At 37.3% G+C, this 23,584-nt stretch overlaps 1 protein-coding gene across 1 annotated transcript in view; it reads left to right on the forward strand.

Annotated features, from left to right (window-relative positions):
* The window catches only part of Map3k2 (mitogen-activated protein kinase kinase kinase 2), a 63,392-nt gene that overhangs the window by 21,298 nt on the left and 18,510 nt on the right, over nt 1-23,584 (forward strand). The window contains exons 2-7 of the mRNA XM_051202308.1: nt 9,662-9,730; nt 15,411-15,529; nt 16,824-16,864; nt 18,416-18,515; nt 21,724-21,837; nt 22,520-22,607. Of these exons, the coding sequence (XP_051058265.1) occupies nt 9,727-9,730; nt 15,411-15,529; nt 16,824-16,864; nt 18,416-18,515; nt 21,724-21,837; nt 22,520-22,607 (466 nt within the window). The 5' untranslated portion in view covers nt 9,662-9,726. The remainder of the gene's footprint in view (nt 1-9,661; nt 9,731-15,410; nt 15,530-16,823; nt 16,865-18,415; nt 18,516-21,723; nt 21,838-22,519; nt 22,608-23,584) is intronic.

Raw genomic sequence — 23,584 nt, forward strand, 5'->3', positions numbered from 1 at the left:
TGCTGTTAAGTTAGTATGATATCTCCATTTTTTTTAAAAAAAATAGGCACATAGTGCTATGAACTTGGCTCTTAAAACCACCTTCATTTTTTTCCCGTAAGTTTGGATATGTTGTGGTTCCAGTTTTGGACAAAGTTCCATGTGCTGCTCAGATGAAGGTATATTCTTTTGTGTTTGGTTGAAATGGTATATACATAACTGTTAGGCTCCTTTGGTTTATAATATCAGTTATCTCCATTTTTCTATTTAGTTTTTGTCTGGATGACCTGTCTGTTGGGGAGAGTGGGTATGGAAGTCATACACTTTCACTGTGTGAGGGTTGATATGTGATTTAAGCTGTAGTAGTGTTTCTTTTATGAACTTGTTCTTGTGTGTTTGGTGCATAGATTTTAAGAACTATAATATCTTATTGTTGGATTTTCCTCTGAGTATGTAATGACCTTTCCTATCCCTTCTGATTAGGTTTGAAGTTTTATTTTTCAGATATTAAAATGGCTATACTGATTTGCTTCTTAAGTCCCTTTGCTTGGAATATTTTGTTGTTGTTATTTTTTTTTTCCCCGGAGACAAGGATCTCTGTGGCTTTGGAGCTAGTCCTGAAACTCTCTCTATGGACCAGGCTAGCCTCAAACTCAGAGATCTGCCTGTCTCTGCCTCCCGAGTGCTGGGATTAAAGACAGAGATCCTAGAACATGTTCACAATAGCTAATTTGAAGTTCACTTATTGTGCTTCTGTTATATTGCATTTCTCAGTGCCTATTGTAGTAGGGTTGCTGGGTTCTGGTGGAAATATAATTGGGTGTTAATGATTGTGTTTTTGCACTGCTGTCTAGGCATCTGATTTTAGATGAATGTGATTCCTGGTCTTGTCTTTGTTGTGTGGGTTTCCATTCCTTGGTTTCTGTTGCCCTCTCTGGATCTTAGGATTGCTTGGTAGGGAGTGCTTCTGAGTCCCTACCAGTTATGGCTACTGAGGGTCCTAGGTAGAACATATTTCTAAGTATTGAGTGCTGTGTATGGCGGTTGGGGATTGACAGGAAGGAATGGGGATTTTCTAGAAATGTGGGGTGAGGAGGATGAAAGGGTCCACAGGAAGAAAGAAAGCTGGGTCTGCCAATAGGTACTGCAGTTTCCTGGGAATGGAGGCAGAAAGGGAAGGGCCAATTTTGTTTTACAGAGGTGTCTAACATAGTAGGAAAATGTCTATGTTCTCCATTTCTTTGAGTTCATATGTTAAAGTTTTTTTTTTAAAGTTTTAGACTTATTTATTTTGCTTTATGTGTATGAGTGTTTTATATGCATGTATGCCTGTATATCACATGCATGCTTGGTATCTACTGAGTAGTCAAAGAGGGTTTCATTTACGTACAGTTAATGAACTGACATTTAGGGTCTGAGAGTCTGTCTTGGTTAGTTTTCTATTGCTGTGAATGGACACTATGACCAAGCAAACTTAAAAAAAAAAAAAAAAGCATTTAAGTGGGGGCTTGTTTATAGCTTCAAAGGGTGAGTCTATAACCATTATGGTGGAGGGCCATGGTGGCAGGCAGGCACGGTGCTGGAGCAGTAGTTGAGAGCTTACATCTGAGCCACAGGAGACATAGAGAGAATGAGGTTGGGGAAAGAAACGAGAGCAAGCTATCAAGAGAGCTAACTAGGAATGACTTGGGCTTTTGAACTTCATAGCCCACCTCCTCTATTAAGACCACCCCTAATCCTCCGAAATTTCTGTTAAGGAGTAAGCATTCCAACAAACATGTGAGGGCCATTCTTAATAAAACTACGGTAAAATAGAACTTGTGTTTTCTACAAGGATAAGTTGTCTTTAACTACGGAACCATTGCTTCAGTTCTCCTTAGTTTTCCTTCTGCTCAAATGAATCTCTTGACTTTTTTGCTGTGGTTGTAGGTTTTCTGGTTGTGAGTTCCTTTTGGTTGTTCTGTTTTATTTTTTAGTGTCTAAAAGTCTTTTATTTTCCTCTTATTTTTAAAAGCTATTCTCCCTTATTTTTGAAAAGCATGTTTTCAGGTCTTAGAATTCTAGACTGGGGCTGGTGAGAAGAAGGCTTAGCAGGTAAAGGCACATGCAGCCTAGCTGGTACACCCGAGTGGTCCTTGGGACCTACAAGGTGCAAAGAGAGAACCAGCTCCTGCAAGCTGTCCTCTGGCCTGTACACATGTGCCGTCATCTCAGCATGTGTGCACTTGTACCTCCCTGTAACCCTCTGTACAACTTAGGGTTCCAGGTTGGCTGGGTGTTTTCTTTTTTCTTTTTCCTTGTTGTCTTTGGATGGGGTGGTTGGTCTTGGTAGTTTTCTAGGTAGTTTAGAAATATTTCTGCTGTCGTCCTTGCTGCTGTTCCTGTATATATGATTGCTTTAATTTTGTGTTACATTTATTTATTTGTGTGTGGTGCTCATATATAGTACTTCTATTAATTTCTTTTTATTTCTTTCTTTTTTTCTTTTTTTTTTTTTTTTTTTTTTTTTTTTTGGTAGCATGGGTGATATATTCATGGCATTGTGTACTATTTCTGCCAGCTTGTCACTTCTGGACCCGTTTATATTGCTTTTCTTTAAGAAGTTTTAAAAAATGTATTTATTTAGCTTGTGTGTATTAATGTTTTAACTGCATGTATGTCTGTGTGAGGGTGCCAGATCCTTTGGAAGTGGAGTTACAGACAGTTGTGAACTGCTATGTGGATGCTGGGAATTGAACTCCGGACCTCTGGAAGAGCAGCCACTGCTCTTAACTACTGAGCCATCTCTCTAGGCGCCCCCTCTCTCTTTCTCTCTCTTATTTTTGAGACAGGGTTTCTCTGTGTCTTTGGAGGCTGTCCTGGTATTAGCTTTGTAGACCAGGCTGGTCTTGAACTCACAGAGATCTGTTTGCCTCTGCCTCCCGAGCGTTGGGATTAAAGGTGTGAGACACCACCACCACCACCACCACCACCATGCTTCTCTTTAAGAATTTTAAGATTGTTAGGTAGAACCAAAGCAACATTTTATAATTTTTGTGCAGAATTTCCCCAGATGCTTCTGGTTACTTTTGTCAGTATCCTGTGATTATGAGATTTTCCATTTTGGTGATCTGACAATCTTTGAGGGAATCCTGAATGTAAGAGATAAATTTAAGGAGTGATGACCGAGAGACTTATCTTCTCAGCATATTGCTATATCAGAGATTATGATAATCTGTGTAATAAATTTGAGATGTTAATCAAATAAATTACAGTTTTCATAAAATTAATCTGGAGACTCAGAAGTCATTGTGGACTCTGACATTCTCTTCAGGTGGCTGACAATGGAAATACTTAAGTAATAGAAAGCTGAGTTTCATCTGGACACTAGAGGTATATTTGGGGATTTACAGTTTGCTTGTGGGAGTTCGTGGTTGTTATCATAGGAAAGGGATGCTTCTTGAAGTCTTGGTAGGATGAAAATAACAGTAGTGTGAAATGTAGCTTCAGCATGCATGTGTCTCAGCCTTGCAGGAGAATAGATTCTGAAGCAGAGTAGGAGGAAATGCTGATGAAGTGCTAATACATGTTTTGCTTTCTTTTGCTAATATTAAACAGCATTTCATTTTTTATATATGTAAGCTGTTGAACTTAGTTTTACAGGCCCGTGAATACTAACAAAATATTTCTCCCACAGGACTATAATCATACAGTGTAAATATATGGCTGAAAAATGTACATCAGAAATTTATCAGTATTTTATTGGTTATATAAGAAAACAAATTATCAAGTACCCTATTACTAAGTTACATAGCTCTTAGATATCTGCTCAGTTCATTTGCAGAACCAATCAACTCCCACCTCCCCCCCATCTTGAGAGTTTAGGGAAGAGGGGGAAATCATAATTCAAACAACTAAGAAGTTAGAAAACAACTTCTGATAGTATGGAAAAATTTACAAGAATTCACGTTTTGATTAAGAATTGTTGCTGGATGGTGGTAGCACACACCTTTAATTCCAGCACTTGGTAGGCAGAGGCAGGCTGATCTCTGAGTTTGAAGCCAGTCTGGTCTGCTGAGTTCCAGGACAGCTGGGGCTACACAGAGAATCCCTGACTTGAAGAACCAAAACAAACAAACAAAAACAAAACAACAAGAAAACCATTAGCTACAAATGTCTGTGAATCATGACAACAACCAGCATGATATGATGATCCTTGGATGCAGTAGTGGCATACATGCCTTGATGGTAACCAGCAACATTAAATTGTACTTAAGACCTACTCAACAATAGGAAACTCATGTCCAGTACTAAAAACCTAACCAGCTACTCAGGGCTAGTGAAGCCGTAGATCTTGGAGGAGAACCTAAATCCCCACTCTGCTAAACCATCACAATTCCTAAATATCCTAAATATTTGTCCTTGTACCCAGACTGGCCTTACCAAGGATTCAGAACTAACTTTCCCTTTGTCCATCAGGGTTTCTAAGAAAGTCTTGGGTCAATCTGACTCCAAATAATTATCTAATACAAAACAGTCATACAAGTAATAGGTATAGATCAAGCAAGTTGTGTTTAGGAACACACACACACACACACAGCCCTACCTATTTTAAAAGGCCATGAATCTGAAAAGGGAGAGGGTTCTGTGGGAAGATTGGAAGATGGAAATTATGTAATTATATTAGGGTCTTAAAAACTAAAATAATTTAGCTACATTTCATTTCTACCTTTAAAAATATTACTAAATTGAAGAGCATTTCTACATGATCTGCCCAAGGCAAAGACAACTCTCATAATTAGAATTCTATTGCTGTGAAGAGACACCATGACTACAGCAACTCTAACACAGGAAAACATTTAATTGGGGCTGACAATCAGTTTGGGAGTTAAGTCCATTATCCTTATGGTGGGAAACAAGGCAGCATGCAGGCAGGCATGGTGTTGGATAGGTAGCAGAGAGTTCTGCATTTGAATCAGCAGGCAGCAGGAAGAGAGAGTGACATTGGGATTGGTTTGAGCATCTGAAACCTAAGTGTACCCCTAGTGACATACTTCCTCCAACAAGGCCATACCTCATAATAGTGTCACTCCCTGTGGGTATATGGAGGCCATTTTCATTCAAAAAACTACAACATTTAGTAAAAATATTTAATAGCTCTCTTCCAGCCTGAGTGCAAACATATTATTTACTTCCCCCCCCGCCCCCGCCCTTGAGGCAGGGTCTCACCATATAGTTCTTGCTGTCCTGGAACTCTTTGTAGACTAGGCTGGCCTTGAACTCAAAGAGATCTTCCTGCCTCTGCCTCCCAAGTTCTGGGATTAAAGGCATGTACCACCATGCCCAGAACTGTATAGGCTTTTTGTTTGGAGACATTACTGAAGATAAGTGCTTCTGTAACAGAGTAGATTTTCAGAATGAAAGTTTCCCATAATAGCACAGAATAAGACATAGAAAATCACTAAATAATCATAAAACTTGCTAAAAAATTATCAGTGGCTAAACAAACCTGGTGTGTATGTATATGGAGTGTGAGAGATATAAACATAGATTGGTAACAAAGACAGCCCTGTAGTGTTTGAAATGACTGAGAAATAAAACACAAAAGGTCTACGGTGTTCTCAGTTTCTAGAACTTTGATTCTGTATGATGCAAAAAATATGCAAGTATTGTGCTGGGTGTTTGGTGCCTATCTTTCTAAATTTCATATGTATTGGTAAGGTTCTGACACTTATAGTACACTTAAAGATGTAACTCAGAACAGTATGGCTTCAGTTAATAAAAGTTATAAGCACATTTTAAATGTTGAACAGCAGATATCTTTTGCTAAGTGTCTAAATAGGTGGAAAACAACCTAAACATAGAGCAATTTAAGCCAAGCTTGTGGCTTGTAAAACTGGATATCAGTGTTTCCATGAAAGCTTCAGTAGACTATTCACCAGGCTGACACATTGACTAATTATGCACAACAAATTAGGTCTTACCTGAAATTCCACCTTAGGGCAGTGGCACCTGACACCCCAGGTTTATTGAAACAATAGTTATTTCTATGACCATTGGAATCTTTGAAGCAAAGCCATATTTAAGGATAGTGCTTCTCCAGTTACAAAAATTGCTTGCTGTTAAAAGCTTTACACTGCTTTTGTTATGAATTGTACTTGTGAATTATACTTGCATCTTCATATTTCCTTCTACCTTCAATGAATGCTAGTCCAAAATGCACTGAGCTCTCCCAAAGCCTGTAATATAGTAGACAGCAATAAAACATCCAGCCTTTTTCATGAAGTCGTCAACAATCTAGTTGGATGGTAGTGTACTGTCATTAAAAGGCCAACCACGTTGTTCTACCCCCCCCCTCTCTCTCTCTCACACACACACACACACACGTACATACATACATATGTACGTTTGAGTTTTGAGACAGGGTCTTACTATATATTCTGGCAAGCCTGGAACTTGCAGTGTAGACCGGGGTGGCTCAAGCTCATAGAGATCTGCCTGCCCTTGTGCACCAGGCCAGGTAAACACTGTACGTAAATTCTTGTATAGATTTGTTTGAGGTTACATTGGTTGGATTGTGTGTAAGTAGGGCAGTTCATTCAAACCATGTTAATTTAGTTTAACAAAACAAAAAACTGAAACCCTCCAATTGGATTATGGAAGAAGAATTTTAAAAATCAAATGCAGAAGTGATGTAGTAATAAACCCACCCCTGAAATCTACTGCAATATTCATAACCCCACCACCACCCATTTCTTTCTTCTGAGACAGTTTCTCACGTGGACCTGCTTGGGTTCTTAGATTAGGATAGGCTGGCTGGCCAGCAAACTCCAGGCCCCTGCTTTTCTCTGCTTCCTTAGCACCACGGTTGCAAGTGTACTCCGTCATGACTTCTTGGAAATGAGCTCAGGTTCTCATGCTCATGTGACAAGTACTTGACTGAGCTGTCTCCCTAGCCAAGTTTACAGGCTTTAGTGTAGTTCCGTTTTCAGGTTTTTGTATGTACGTGTAGAAATGGAAATGGTTTCACATTTCCCCACCACTTGCCATTGTCTTTTTGTTTGTGTTTATCCTGCTGAAGTGAAGTGGCCTAGCACTGTGGTGTTAGTCAACGTTTCCCTGATACTGAGCATCATCATAAGTGCTTCTGCCCTTGTGTACCCTCTTTGGAAAAAATCTCTGTTGAAATCCTTTGTCCATCCTATAACTGATTATCTTATCATTGACTTATAATAGTTTTTTATGTATTATAAACAGTGGACCTTTAAAAGATACTTATTTTGTATTTCTTCCCATCCTTGGGATTATATTTTGGTTGTCTTCATGTCATTTGGTACACAACTTTTAAAAGTTTTGATGAAGTACAGTTTATTTTTATATAATTGCTTATCACTGTATTAATGATTATGGTATGATATGGTACTTAAGAAACTGGCTTACGTCTGGTGGTGGTGGTGTACACCTTTAATCCCAGCACTTTGGGAGGCAGAAGTAGACAGGATATCTGTTGAGTTGGAGGGTAGCCTGGTCTATAAAGTAGGTCCCTCCCTCCCTCCCTCCCTCCCTCCCTCCCTCCTTCTCCTTCCCTGTCTCTCTCTCTCTCTGTGTTTTGTGTGGTTTTTCGAGACAGATTCTCACTGTAGCTCTGGCTGTCCTGGAACTCACTCTGTGAACTCAGAGATCCAACTGCCTCTACCTCCCAGTGATAAGATTAGAGGCATGTGCCAACACTCTCTGCTTTAAGTGTAATTTCATTCAATGATGTTTTGTAGTTTTTAACTATGTATGTTTTGAATTTATTAAGTATATTCCTATGTTCTTTTTATGCTATTGACAGAATTGATTTCATTTCCATATTATTATTTGTTAATGTATACAAATAGAACTGACTCGAAAAACAGAAACAAAAACTGAAACAAAAAACAGCTGATGTTGGAATTCTAACTGTGCTAAAGGAGGTTGAATTTTGGGACCTGCATTTTATGTTTGTGCTGAGGCGTTACCATGGATTTTATCCTTTATTCCATTAATGCAGTTTGTTGTGTTGATTCTTGTATGCTGAACCTACTTTGTTTCTATGGAATATATCTCATCTGTTTATGCTGTATAATCCTTGAAAAATTAAAAAAATATATTTCTTGTATTTATGAGTGTTTTTTTCTAGCATGTATGTATGTATGTGTGTATGTGTGTATGTATGTGCATGATGTACATTCCTGGCCCCCGGGGAGGTCAGAAGAAGGTGTCAGATCCCCTGGATCTAGAGTTAGGAATGGTTGTGAGCTACCATATGGGTGCTGGGAAATGAACCTGGGTTCTTGGCAAGAGCAGAAAATGCTCTTAACCATTGAAGGATCTCTCTATAGCCCTTGTGATTCTTCTTTTATGTTCTGGGTTATGTTTGCTAGTATTTTATTGAAAAATTTTTTTTTTTCATTTGTAGCCCAGGCTGACTTGCCTTTTTTTTTTTAAAATTTTGATGACAAGTTAGAGCATGTTTTTAATCTATTCTGGTAATCTTTGTTTTTATCCCATTTATATTTAATCTAATTTACATAAAGTTTGTCTGCTGTGTTCTGTATGTCATGTTTTCTTTTTCCTCATTTTCTCCCTTATTACCTTTTTTGTGTGTTTTTAAGTGTTTGTCTCCTTTGCTCTATTTTAGATTCACTTTTTGGTGGTTGAACCAACCTACATGCAAGAGTATATACAAACATATATAATTGTATCTTCCCCCCTCCTTACAATTATACAAATTGTATTACATAATTTATGCCCAGGAACAATTATAGTTGTTCTTTATATGATTTTCTTTAAAACAAAGATTGGTATGGCAGGAAGACTGCATGTCAAATGGCACCTAGGAGCTGAGATTTGAGGAGGTTATAATAAGGGCTCATTGTGTCTAAGCTGTTTGTACAAACTATGTTTGCTGGTGATCACCTGCTTTCCTTGGATCTTGGAAGTTTAATGTGTTAGGAAAGGGTACCTACACGATCAGGTCCTAATGTTAGGTATTCTGAAAAACTCAAATTACTTCTAGTGTATATACATATATCCTTCATTAGTGTCAGTTATACCATTCTTTTTCTTTTTTTTTATTTTTATTTTACATATCGATCCCAGTTTCCCCTCCCTCCCTCTTTTCCTCCTTCCTACCTTCCTCCCTCTTCCCCTCTCCCCCTCCCTTCACATGTACCCTGACCACCCTCCCCTCCCACCCACCCCCACTCCACATGCAGGGTGATGCTACCCAGGTGGAGTCATCTAAACCTGTCAAGTCATTTGAAGTAGGGACTAGGACTTCTCTCCTGTTGCTAGGTTAAGGCAGTATCCCGCAAGGTCCTTTTGTGTACCAGGAATACATCCTGGTTCCACTGCCTGAGGTCTCTTAGATCGCTCAGTCCTTCTAGCTGAGACCCATATTCAGGGGGGCCTGAGTCAGTCCCATGCTGGATTCCCAGCTATCAGTCTAGGGGCCATTAGCTCCTCCTTGTTCAGGTCCGCTGTCTCTATGTGTTTCTGCAACCTGGTCTTGTCCTCTCTGAATCTGGTTCTAGTTTGACTCAGTGTTTAGTTGTGGGTGTTTGCTTCTGTTTCCAACAGGTACTAGATGAGGGCTCCATTATGTATACCATTATTTTTCTTTTTGTGGTTGCCTCTTCTGGTTTTTATTAATGTGTTTGTCTTCTTTCCTTTTAAGGCAATAAAGAATGTTGATGGGAGAACCATTTTCCTAATTTCCAAATTATTAAGCTGGTCGTCATAATGGGTAAGTTTAAGCTAAAAGCATTTTAGAAATAATTATGACTTAAAGAATAGGGTGAGGAAGAAAATATTTACCTTATAATAAACATTTTATTTAGAAATTTATGATATCGTAAGTTTTTGTCCGTGATGTAGGAGATTTTAGCTAACATTTTACTTAATAGATTTTAAGGCCTAGGGAGAAGTACAATCTTGAATAAAATTAGCATATGTGGGGCCCTGCATTCGGTCACAGGTGTCACCAAAACCAAAGCTAAACAAAAGTTTTGAGTTGAAGTACTTTGAGGCAGTCTGTCTGGTAGGGATGAATTACCAACGTTCAGTTTGTACATCACTTTTTCTAGTTTGCCAACTCCCTCTCCTTCTCTCATTAATTGAGGGTTCTACCCTAAGGTAGTAATTACATAGACACTAGAAAGAAACAGAGCACTGGTCTGCCCAACACTAGATTAAGAAGGGTGGACCAGGTAATTGTATGCTGATTTAAAGCTGAGATTGATCCTGACAGCTCCTCTCTGACGTTTACTTGCTAAAGTTTCTTACTTTTTAACCAATTGCTTAACACACACACACACACACACACACACACACACACACACACACACACACACACACACACACACATCATTATAGGTTCTAGAGGTTTAAAAAAAAAACATTTAGAGGGTCTTGTTTTGGGGGGTATAGCATAACTCCTTACTGTATGTGGTTGGACTGAATGCATAAACCAGAGCTTCATATTTCTACTTTTTAAATTCCTCTTCCACTTATTGTAGTCTTGAATGAAGTGTCCTCTGGTAGCCCAGATTATCCACTCTAAGGTTTCTAGTAGCTCTAAATTGGACACTTTCATTGGCTCCTGTTTGCATCTCACTTTTGTTTCTTTCACTTGTACTTCCACTTATATATTAAGTTGATTTATAGCCCTTCTGAAACAATATCACTGCAGTTAGCAGCAAGACAAAGAATAGCCATTGCCTGAAAATACATAAAAGAATGGGGAAATGATATAATTATTATTTCAAACAAACAAAACATACATACTAGGGTACTCACAGAAAAGTTGGCATCACAAGCTGGATGGATGTGTCGGATCATGTTATTAGTTCTAGCACTGAGGTAGAGGCAGGGGGAATCTCTTGAGTTCAAGACCATCCTGGACTACATAAAGTTCTAGGCTATATAATGAGACCCTGTATAAAAACAAAGAAACCATACACACATACACACAAAAGGAATCCCCAGTATTGCGAATATTAATGTATAATGAATATGTATATAATCTATGAAATTCAGTATTCCTTTTTGTTTGTTTTGTTGTTGCTGCTGGGTTTTTTTGTTTGTTTGTTTTTGTGTTTTGTTTTGTTTTTGAGACAGGGTTTCTCTGTGTAGCCCTGGCTGTCCTAGGACTTTCTTTGTAGACCAGGCTGGCCTCAAATTCAGGGATCCTCCTGCCTCTGCCTCCCAAGTACTGGGATTAAAGGTGTGTGTCCTGTCATGGGGCCTCTGGTAGTGAATCAGTATTTATCCCTAGTGTACAAATGGACTTTGGGAGCCCATTCCACAGAGGGCTACTCCCTTAGCCTAGACACATGGGAGAGGGCCTGAGCCCTCCTCCAAATGATGTGACAGACCTTGAAGATCCTCTAGGAAGGCCTCACCCTCCCTGGGGAGCAAAAGGAGGATGGGATGGTAATTGAGGGGGGGCAGGGGAAAAGGGGAAGGTAAGGAAATAAGCTTGTTTCAGATTTAGATTACAAAATTTCATAAAAAGGTGTGTGTCCCCATGCCAGCTCCAATTCAGAATTCTTAATAAAAGTTTTTTTTTTTTTTTTTAAATTTCCCAAGCCTATTCTGTTTTTATGCTCAATTGAGTGTCCTTTTAGCAGGTGTCAAACATCTGCTTCTTTTTTGTGCCTATGCTTAATCTGTGATCCTCACTCCCTGTTTGACCAATCCATGACCCCTCTGACACCTGTTAGCTGTCTCATGTGCCTGGCATCCCATGACTATCACAGTCATTCCTAACTAGAGTTGTAAAAACAATAGTGTGTGCATACTATGTTGATATTTTGTGGACCCACTCTTTGGTAAGATGAGACCACGTGGAAATACTTAGATTAATAGAAATGGGTTAATAATTAAGACAGAGCTAGCCGATAAGAAACTAGTACCTGGCCAACAGCGTTATATCTAATACAGATTCTCAGTGTGTTATTTGGGGCTGGCGCCTCGGTGGGTCCAGGCTGGCAGGAAAAACCTTACTCCTAACACTCTTCTATCTGGTCAGTATCTGCAGTTTCTTTCCACCTTGGTATGTCATCTTTCTAAGACCTGAACTTTTGTTAAATGACCTTTTCCTGTTTTACATATATGATAAAAAGTATTCATTTTCTTTTTTTCTCTTTCTCTTCCTTTCACATCCATCCATCCATCCTTTCTTTTGTGAGACAGGGTTTCTCTGTAGCTTTGGAGCATGTTCTGGAGCTCTCTCAGTAGACCAGGCTGACCTGTTCTCATAGAGATCTATCTGCCGAACTCTGCCTCCAGAGTGCTAAAATTAAAGGTGTGCACCAGCTTTGTTTTTCTTAACATGGAAATAAATATATGTAGGAGTGAAAAGAGATTTGAACTAAAGCTTTCTTAAGTATTTGTTAATTTGGACACTTATACTAAGTATATGAAAATTCCTAAATTCTAGTGCTAGACATTTTTCTAGCAAAAATAATCAGAACAAGATAGGTACATTTAAGTACTAGATTCTCATTCCAGTGTGGAATTAAGGATCCTACTCCTCTGCACCCCTAGACAGGTTTTCTCTATGTAATAGCCCTGGCTGTCCTGGAACTCACTCTGTAGTCCAGGGTGGTCTTTAATTCACAGAGATCCACCTGTCTCTACCTCCTGAGTGCTGAGATTAAAGGCATGCACCACCACACCCAGCTGGATCCTAACATTTTTAAAAAAAAACGTCACATCGAGTGATTTTACTCCATTTGTGATCAGTCAGAGCTTGTTCAGACTTACTTTGAGCTTCTATGGTCACCCACACACATGTGGTACACATAATCTCAGGCAGGTACATATACATACATTTAAAAAAATCTTAATTTTTTTTTCTCTTGGAGCCTGTGAAATGACTTTGCAGGTAAAGTCACTTGCAGCCAAGTATGACAACCTGAATTTGATTCTCTGGACTCTTACGGAGAAAGGAGAGAACCAGCTTCTACAAGTTGACCTCAGACCTCCACACAAGCACTGTGGTGCACCCCCCCCCCATAAGTAAATAAATGTAATTAAATTTTTTCTCTTAACCTAGAATTTATTAATGAAAGTATTATAGTCTTTACCTTAATTATCAGTATATATGTACACATATATATACATCTTAATTTATAAACTATTGAATATTAAAAAAAATTAATGAAGTATGTATTTTAGCTATTTATATAGTCAAGTGACTGTTGGAACTATTCACTTACTTGATGATGATGTTGATAATTTATTTCTTTTTGGTTTTTCAAGACAGATTTTTTTTTTTTTTTTGTATTGTTGTAGCATCCTGGAACTAGCTCTGTAGTTAGGTTGGCCTTGAACTCACAGAGATCCTTCTGCCTCTGCCTCAGAGCACTAAAATTAAAGGTGTGAACCACTACTGCTCAGCTAGATTATTTTAATAATTTCCTTTACAGAACTTTTTTTGTTATTATTACTCCAGGAATATAAATTATTGCTGAACAAAATGGCTACATTTAAAAAAATATTAATTGTAAAGATGTTTGGTACTTTATTTACCAGTTTATGGTCATTAGTAGATGGGTTTACTAGCAAAAATATGTTGTTTCAAAGATTCCACAGAGTTTATAATTGGTATTACATAATGATACATGTTTATTATTTTAAAGGGAACCTTGGATCTATTTGGAAATGACTAAAAGTTTATGGTTTGGAGTCCTCGTTTTAGTTTTCTGGACTCTGCTTTCTTTTTCTTTTATTCATTTATTTATTTTATTTTTGAGAGTTTCTCTGTGTATAGGTTTGGCTGTCCTGGAACTCACAGAGATCCACCTGCCTCTACCTCCAAAGTACTGAGATTAAAGATGTGTGTTACCACTGCCTGGATGGAATCTGTTTTCTAAGGAATGAAATTTTTTGTTTTGGTATTTTTACTTTTAATTAAAAATTTTTTGTGTATGGGTATTTTGTCTGCATGTATTGTTTATTGTGCATATCTGTGCCTGGTGCCTATAGTGGATAAAGAGGCTGACGGATTGTCTAGAACTGGAGTTACAGTTGTGAGCCACCTTGGTCCTCTGCAGGAACAGCCAGTTCTCTTAACTGCTGAGCCAGCTCTCCAGCTCCACATTGTTATTTTTATTTTGCTATTGGTCTTTGCTGGTAAATACTTGTACTTATTTTTCTTAATAATTTATTTATTTTATGTGCATTGATATTTTGTCTGCATGTATATCTGTATGAGGGTGTCAGAAGCCCTGGAACTGGAGTCATAGACAGTTGTGAGCTGCCATGTGGATGCTGGGACCTCTGGAAGAGCAGTCAGTGCTCTGAATCACTGAGAAGTCTCTCCAGCCTGATAAATACTTTTATGTTTGTAGTCTTGGGAAGAACTGTGAGAGAACCCTTCAGAGTATTAGTAGGCCACTGTCCACTGAGGGAGCTTTTCTGTTTCTTCCTCTAAGCATCAGTAACAGGAACACATTTCTAAAGTGAAGTTTGTGTTTTAAATATAAGTACTAAAAGAAGATGGTATTTACATAACGTTTCTTTTTTCTCTTTTTTTTATTAAGATTTTTGATGTGTGATATTTTGTTTGGGAGTCATAGAAAAGAATTTATTCTAGCTGGGCTGATTTGACTCAGGGCGTTAAGTCACTAAACGAATTAGAATGGCATTTACTTCCTTTATAAATAGCACATGTGTAGGGCTTAGAGAGAGCTCATACTGTGAAGAGTATATACTGCCCTTCCAGAGGACCTGAGTTCTATTCCCAGCCCCTACATTAGATGGCTCACAGCCACCTGTAACTATAGTTCTAGGGGATCTGACACCTCTGGCCTCTATGGGTATCTGCACTCATATACACTTACATATATAAGCACATACATACACATTTAAAAATAATAAAAAATAACAAATAAAATAAATGTCTCCTTTGTGAACACTTAGTTTATGTTGAGCTTGAGTCTTACTCAGTGTGATGTTAGTTCTCAGAGGTGGTTGGTTTTTTTTTTTTTTTTTTGGTATTTACCTGTAGCACAACATTTTATTTTATAAAAAGAGGCAGGTGGATTTTTGTGAGTTCAAAGCCAGACTGGTATACATAATGAGTTCCAGGACAGCAGGGCTATATAAAGAGACCCTGTCTCTAACAGCAACAACAACAGATTTATTTTGTCTATGAGTGTGTGCCACATGTGTGTGTGGGTACCCAGGAAGGCCAGAAGAGGGCACAGGATTCTCTGGAATTGGAGTTGTAGGTGGTTGTAAGCTGCTCAGTGTGAGTACTAGGAGCTAAACTTGGATCTTCTAAAGGAGCAGCAAGCACTCTTAACTGCTGAGCTATTACTTTTAAATTAAATTCCATTATAAATTCTGCTTGATGTCTGTGATAAATATATGTTGAAATTACAGTTTTGTGTATGTGTTCTTTTAAAAATACCCAGATGATCAGCAAGCTTTGAATTCAATCATGCAAGATTTGGCTGTCCTTCATAAGGCTAGCCGGCCAGCATTATCTTTACAGGAAACCAGAAAAACAAAACCTTCATCACCAAAAACCCAGGTATTTATTAAGTGATACTTTAAAGACTTAATTTTATTATTTTAAAATTATGTGTATTTGTGTGTCTGTGTGGGTATGTGTGTGAAATTGTAGGTGCCTGTGAGACCAACAGTACTGGATCTCTCTAGAGCTGGAGTGATAGGTGGTTCTGAGCTGCCTGATGTGGGTGTTAGAAATTGAACTCACATCCTCTGAAAGAGCAGTATGTAATTCTTAACCACTGAGCCATCTTTCTAGTCCAACTGTCACTAATATTTTAATAAGTGTATTTTGTTCTATGAATTACTTTCATTTCACAGCCTGAACTTGTAAGGATTCCTTTTAAACTTTGAATCAAATGTGGTTAGTACATTTTCTGATAAGTTTGCATTTTTAGTTTTGTATTTACATTTAATAGGTGGTAAAATATAAATACTATATGTAGGTAGAATGTTGAAGAAATAATGACAAGAAAAAATGAATACTTTTTGTTTGTTTGTTTTTGTTTTTGGAGACAGGGTTTCTCTGTGGCTTTGGAGGCTGTCCTGCAACTAGCTCTTGTAGATCAGGCTGCTCTCGAACTGACAGAGATCCTCCCGAATGCTGGGATTAGAGGTGTGCACCACCACTGCCCAGCAAAAATGAATACATTTTTTAAAAGCTGTATGATAACTGCTTAAGTTTTAACCATTCTTTAAGCATTTAAGATAAACAATTTCTTCTGTTTGTTTTCCCCAGAAGTCTCTTCTGGATATTTAGCAATGTGATGATTTTGACTTCTGTAAACAAGATTAGTATGAGATAGAAAGCATAGAAAGTAGAAATATTAGAGTTCTCCCTTATCTCTGTTTTTCCCTCCCATAGTTTCAGTTACTCAGGGTCATCTTAGGTCAGAAAATAACACATGGAATGTTGTAGACATAAGTAGATCATAAGTTTTAAATTTCATACCATTTGAAGAAACATAATGCAGTATTTACTCTGCTTGGACATGAGTTATACCTCTGTGTATTGTATCCATTGTATGTTACCCATCTGTTTATTACTTAGAAGCTAAGTTATGGGATCAACTACTGAACTATGAGAGTGAAGATAATGACAATTTGAATATGCACCAAAGAAGCTTTAAAGTACTTCCTTTAAGAGATAAGGAGAAAAGTTCTGAACTTCATTAAGGAAAAACAAGCAAACCAACCTTGAAATTGAAACCCCCTTTGTTCTGCTCTGTGTTAATGAGTAGGCTAAGGGAAAAAAATGACTCACAAATTTGTCTGGTTTTTGCATGATTATGACTGGTATCTTCATTTTATTATAGAATGATGTCCGAGTCAAATTTGAACATAGAGGAGAAAAAAGGTAAGTAAGGAAACATTACACATCAATTAAATTATATAATAAAATGTGTATTCCAATTAAGTTATTAAAAATTCTTTTTAGATTTAAGTGACATTTTGTGGTTTTGAAATTAAAGATGGAATAGTCTATGGTAATGTGTGACATTCACTTAGGCTAAAGAGAGATAGAATATGTCTAAATGCCTGCTAACCATTGGAAATACTGAATGTGCTTGCTTTGCAGTTTCAGGAAGTAAATAAGATCACTTTATATAGACACTTTAAAATTTTACTCTGTACTTTTATTTTTACTGAGTAAAAATTTTGACTCTTCTCAATGCTGTGACATGTATTTTGTGAGTTAGAATGGTGACTTGCGGGCTGTGAATTTAGCAGGATGTAAGCCTAGCCCTCTCCTCTGTACCTCAGGGCTAAATAACTGACAAGAAAACTTAATAGGAGTTACAGAAGATAATTATTTTTGTTCTTAGTGGTGACTCATTATATTAATGGATGCCTGTTAGACTTAAGGAAATTAAATGGCTTACAAGTCATATAACTTGAAGATGTGAACATAATATTCCAGAGACACTGAAAAAAGAAAAGTATGCTTGGCACATTTGAAATTATGTTCTGGGTATTTGCTAGCTTTCCATTCCCTCAGCTTTGCACTTAGTGTGTGATAGGCCCTAAGGTTGTATAAAGTGATCATGGAAGTAGCTTTTTCTTTGAGAAGCTAATAATTCTAACATGGTAATTTATAGACTTAAGTGTATGTTCTTAACCAACAGGCCTTAGGAATAGAAGAAGCAAATAATTTTATTTTACTTCAGTCTCTTTAAGGTGTCTTAGAGATGTATATAGACTATATGTGCTAAAATGTTGAATTGATAAGGACCCAGAAATCGAAATTTGATTTCCACAGGATGGATAGCTTGTTATTCTTAACAATTTCATTACATTCCGTTCACACATATGTCACATAATTACATTTAAACACTTTCCTAAGTGGACACTTTATACTGGTCTTTAATATTTATGTGATTATGAATTTAAAACTTTGAGAATCTTCTTTTAAAAATTATAGTATAGAAAAAAGTTTAGTGGTTCTATTCTAAACTTTGTATGGATTTTTTTGTGTGTTTTATTAAAAATGTGTTACAATTTTTACTTTTGGTTTTCCAAGGCAGGCTTTTCCTGTGTATTCCTGCCTACTCATTTTGTAGTTCAAGTTGGCTTTGAACTCATAAGAACACCTGCCTATGTCTCCCAAGTGCTGAAATTAAAGGCGTGGGCTACCACTGCCCAACTTTTTTTTTAAATTTATTTATTTTTATGTGCATTGATGTTTTGTCTGTGTGTATGTCTGTGTGAGGGTGGAATTACAAACAGTTGTAAGCTGTCATGTGGGTGCTGGGGATTGAACCCAGGTCCTGTGGAAGAGCAGCCAGTGCTCTTAATTGCTGAGCCCTCTCTACAGTCCTTTATTTTTTCACATAACAAAACAGAACTGTTGTAAGTATATTGTTTATGACAAACAAAAATAAAATGTCTTAAAATTATTTTCATGTAGAATCCTGCAGGTTACCAGACCAGTTAAACTAGAAGATCTGAGATCTAAGTCTAAAGTTGCCTTTGGTCAGTCTATGGATCTACACTATACCAACAACGAGGTAATGTGTGCCATTTCACTTTTGATGGTCTTTATTTTGGAAAATGTGTTCATGTAAGAGATTGTGTTTTTATTTGGTGTCTAGTTAGTAAAAGAGTATTACATTAGATGAGTGACACGTTTGTAAATTTTACCCTATTAAGTGATGGTGCTACTGTGCAAATAATTAAGAATATGCATTATGAAGAAATAGGCATCACCTTGCCATTTTCTGTTTTCACTTTTTCTTTTTACTCTGTGTACTTAGCAAATACTTTTCTTGGGCCCTTAGAACTTTTGGAGTCAGACAACTTCATTAAAACTTGGGATCATTGTGATATTGGTTAGGCTACTTTTTTATTCCTGTATTTTTTAAAAAAATATTTTTTATGTGCATTGGTGTTTTGTCTGCATGTATGTCAGTGTGAGAGTACTAGGTTCCTGGAACCGGAGTTACAATTGTGAACTATTTATGGATGCTAGGAATTGAACCAGGATCCTCTGGAAGAATAGCCAGTGTTCTTAACCATGGATCCATCTCTCCAGCCCCTATTCCCATATTATTTATGTTTGGGGTCAGCACATGGGATCTTGAGTTGAGGGCTCACTGTGTTTTCAGGAAGCCCCTTTTAATCTTGAGATTAGAATTGTATTAGTCAATTGTTTTAATCTTTGGAAAATACTTCTTATTGGCCTAATGTTATAATTTATGAGTTGCAGCCTTTTATTGGTTAGGCATTACAGATTTGTAGAAGAAGCAGACAGTAGGTGAGATGAAGGTGTTTGAAGGAAAAGCATAATAAAGTCTTGTGAAAAGTCAAGTCTGGGAGTGTGCATGCTTTGATCCCAGAACTTGGGAAGTAGGGGCAGGTTGGAGGCAGAGGCTGACATTGGTGAATTCCAGGACTGCCAGGGCTTTGTAGAGACTCTGTCTCAAAAAAACCCCAAACAAAAATGTCAGTGAGTGTCCTCTTTATGCTATTAAGGGAAAACCAGGTGAAGTAATATTTATACTGAGACTTTAGTATTTAAAACTAGCCTTACAAAGAGTTTCAAGGGAAGAATGGAAGATGGATCAGCTTGAGAACAGTGCAAATAGAAAGTGTACCAGTTGGGGTGGAGTAACAAAGGAAGTCATAGTAAAACTTTGTCTAAGAAAATACATGAAACCCTGTGCAAATAAAATACTTCAAAATAGCTTAGAGATGAAAATAGTCTTTTAAACATGAAAGACACTGAATTCACCATAAACACCACCGTCTGCGCATGTACAATATAGAATACTTTTTCTGCTGTATACAAGATAGTTCATTGCTCTAGGAGCCCCAGGGACTGCAGCAACACCAGCCAACCTGTGTCAGCTTCTTCTGCCTGCATCAGTTTACAGACACAGAGCCACAGCAGGATCTGGATAGGAATCCCAAGAAGTCAAAAGAACTTGTTTTCATAAGTATAAATCTATGTCTTAAACAGCATCCTTGAACAGAGTAATAAATATTGTGCTATAGTCATATCTTGAAATTTTATTTTTCAAGTAATTTGGGGTTTTAATTATTCATAACTATATGTCATGCCATCTTTTCTGGGTACTGTATCATATGTCCATGCTGGCCAGGTTTTCAACAGCCAGCCTGGGGTTCTTGGGGTTTTCTAGATGTACACACAGGGTGAATCACATAGAAGGTAGATGGTTAACTGTCCTAAAGGGTCAGCTCTCTGGATAATGAACTTTTCATGCCCCCCTCTCATTTTTTCCATTTCCCTACCTAGACTATTTCCCCATGTAAATAACTTGACTTTGTGTCGTTATCCCGTAACATGTGTCTCAGGGAAATAAAGACATCCTACCTCCTAACCCCTTTGTCTACCTCTTCTTCCTTCCCCTCCCTCCCAGGGTGTTTTGTGAGCAGTAGGAAATGAGAGATGATGCACACTAGCACAAAATTAGCTGCACATAGAAATTGGGAGTAAACTTTTAAGTACATAGTAGAAAAATGTAAACGCAGTAGAAGACACGGTTTACATTAGTTCTGGCTTATAGTTACAGTTGGGAACTTTTCTTTTTTAATTTATTTTTTTGGAGACAGAATTGAGTCTTGCTGTGTAACCTTGGCTGGCCCAGCACTCACTGTATAGCCTAGAATGGCCTTAAACTTCAGCCAAAAAGGGGAAACAAACAAACAAACAAACAAACAAGCAAACAAAAAACCAAAAACCCATTGTTTTCATAAAACACTTGCACCTCTAGTTCTAACCCTTTGATATGTACAGTATTTCCTAAGGGCCAGCTCTTTGCTGTATTCTGCTGGAAGGGAGCATATCTTAGGGATTTATACTGCAGAGGACTCTCAGCTAAGTAGGCTTTACATTTAAATATGTTTCAACCACTTTGCTTTTTAGAGATGGTTAATAAGTATGGCTTATGTCCATTTGTTTTACTGTGTTCCTCTTCCACTGAAATAATACATACATTTTTATGTCATTGACAGTTTTAAGCTGCAAGAATTCTTTTTTATTAAAAAAAAAAGTGTTTGATATTTGTAAATTATGTAAGTCATACTTTTTTCATAGACCTCTTGGGTGCTTTTGTCCTTTATAACATCTTAGCCATGAGAGTATTGATGAAAGTAGGTTTCACATTGAGGGTTTCCTGAGATGATTACTCATTTAACTCACGTGTTATAGGGTGTAGTGATTAGGTACCAGGATCAGAGATGAATACAGGTGAGCTGTGGATTGCAGATATGTGGCTGATAATGCCTTCCCTTGACAGCTGTCATTGATACTGAGCTTGTTATGTTGTAAACACCAGGCAGAGTGTAAATCTGTGGTTACTACTAGAAAAAGAACGTAAGAATTTTATTTGTGCAAATGAAAAAAGTAGTACCTTATTTTATATAATTTGTGTGCATACCCTTCAGGGTTCTTAGGCATGAATATACTTTAAATTAAGCAGTGTTATAAATATCATAGAACATTAATTTTTAGGTATATTTACTAGAAGAATAAAATGATTAATAAGGAAAACATTTTAACTCTTTATATTCATTCTGAGACTTTAGTGGTTAGTGGGGTTGGAATAGAGGATAGAGATACATATACTCCTTAGACTTTTATTGCAATACTAAAGCACAAGATGTTTTGAGATTTACAGTTCCCCAGCAGTGGAGCTGCTTATGGAAGATTTTGACTTTTTGTGATGTCTGCATGATTCCTGTCTCTTTGTTCAGTTGGTAATTCCGTTAACTACCCAAGATGACTTAGACAAAGCTGTGGAACTGCTGGATCGGAGTGTTCACATGAAAAGTCTCAAGATATTACTTGTAATAAATGGAAACACACAGGTATGAATTGGGGTTGTATTTCTTATTGAAGATTATAGTCATTTAATATATAGAATGTGAATTTATATAATTTTCATTGCTATGGCTTAATATCTTGTTCTTCAAAACTATATAGTCAAGAATTACAAATAAGAATATGTTATACATGTGAAACAAATAGAAACTGGCAACTTGTGAAAATTATGTTAGAATGAAATGTCCATTTTGTATTTTTTCTTTTTATATTTATTTTATGTGGATAGGGTGAGGTATACACGTGCCAAAGGCACATGTATGAAGATCAGTTCTCTTCTTCCCACATGTTGGTTCTGGGTTTGAAATTGGGTCATCAGGGTTGACAGCAAGCACCCTTATCTGTTTAAGCCATCTTACTAGACCTGGAATATCTTGCCTTGTTCATCTTCTCCCTGCTTCAACCACTCTCCCTCCCATTCCTTCCTCCGTCCCCCTTCCTTCCCTCCCTCCCCATTCCTGGGCACAAGTGTTCTTCCTGATCTTCATTTTCTTCTAGCTGGGGTGGTAGGCTTGTGTCACTCTTCTGGTAAATTAAAATTTGTAAGAGTAGATTTGAAAAGGCCCAACAAGAATTGGAGAACAGCTAGGCTGTATTTTAGTAAGAGGAGGATTCTGTTGAAAGCCTCAAATGGGAAGAATAGCATTAAGTGCCCTTTTTTTCTTCTAGGCTACTAATTTAGAACCATCACCATCATCAGAAGATTTGAATAATACACAACTTGGTGCAGAGAGGAAAAAACGGCTATCTGTAGTAGGTGAGAAAACCAGGGTCTGAATAACGAAATGAATGATTTCTCAAATCCTTCTCTTTTAATGTAAGGTAACATGAAATATATCTCTGATAAAATAGCACCCTGTCTCTATGCTCTTTGCAATCATACACTTTAACTACTTTGCCCTAACTGTTGCTCCTGAGAAATTAATTTTACATATTATAGGGCTAGCAATATCCAAATTAATGTTTTTGTTTATACACAGAATATTTTAGTACTCAAGAATTCAAATAAAATCATGAAGAGGTTTTAATGGTATGAGTAGAGAGAGAAAGTAACTATAAGTTATTGAAATGAGTAGACTGGACTCTTGTTTCTAAGTTGTCTAGATATTGCCAGAATATGCTATCAATATAAAAATGGCTAAGAATAGCTAGAATGTGTTTTATTTTTGCTTTCTTCATATCCAGTTTTACTTACCATGAATAACGAATTTCTTATACCTAAGCTTATGATGTGAAGAAATAAAGATCCTGTGTGCTATATTGTAAGGTGGCCTTCTTGGGTCTGTGTAGGCAGAGTTGTTCCGAATCTTCTATGTTTTTTGTTGTGAAAACATTGACAAGGAGCTGAAGAGAGATGACTCGGTTGTTAAGTGTTGTTCTTATAAAGGACCAGAGTTTGATTCCCAGCACCAATGTCAAGGGGTTCACAGCCACTTGTGACCCTTGGTCTAGGGGACCCAACACCATCTTCTGGCCTATTCTGGCACTCACATGTACATGCATACATGTAGAGTCACTTGTACACATAAATAAAAGCAATAAATTCTTAAAGTATCATTAAAAATACAAAAAATAAACATTGACAAGACAAAAAGTGGGTTTTTTGTTTGTTTTGTTTTGTTTTTCCTTAAAGGACAGCTGATGTAAATGTTTTCCACAGTTAGGGCAGAGAATATAGTCTTTCCAGGCAGCATGGGTTCTTGTATTGAGACATAGATTTGAAAGGGAAAGTTG

This window comes from Phodopus roborovskii, unplaced genomic scaffold (genome assembly GCF_943737965.1).
Source record: "Phodopus roborovskii unplaced genomic scaffold, PHOROB, whole genome shotgun sequence".
In the NCBI taxonomy this organism is placed as follows: domain Eukaryota; kingdom Metazoa; phylum Chordata; class Mammalia; order Rodentia; family Cricetidae; genus Phodopus; species Phodopus roborovskii.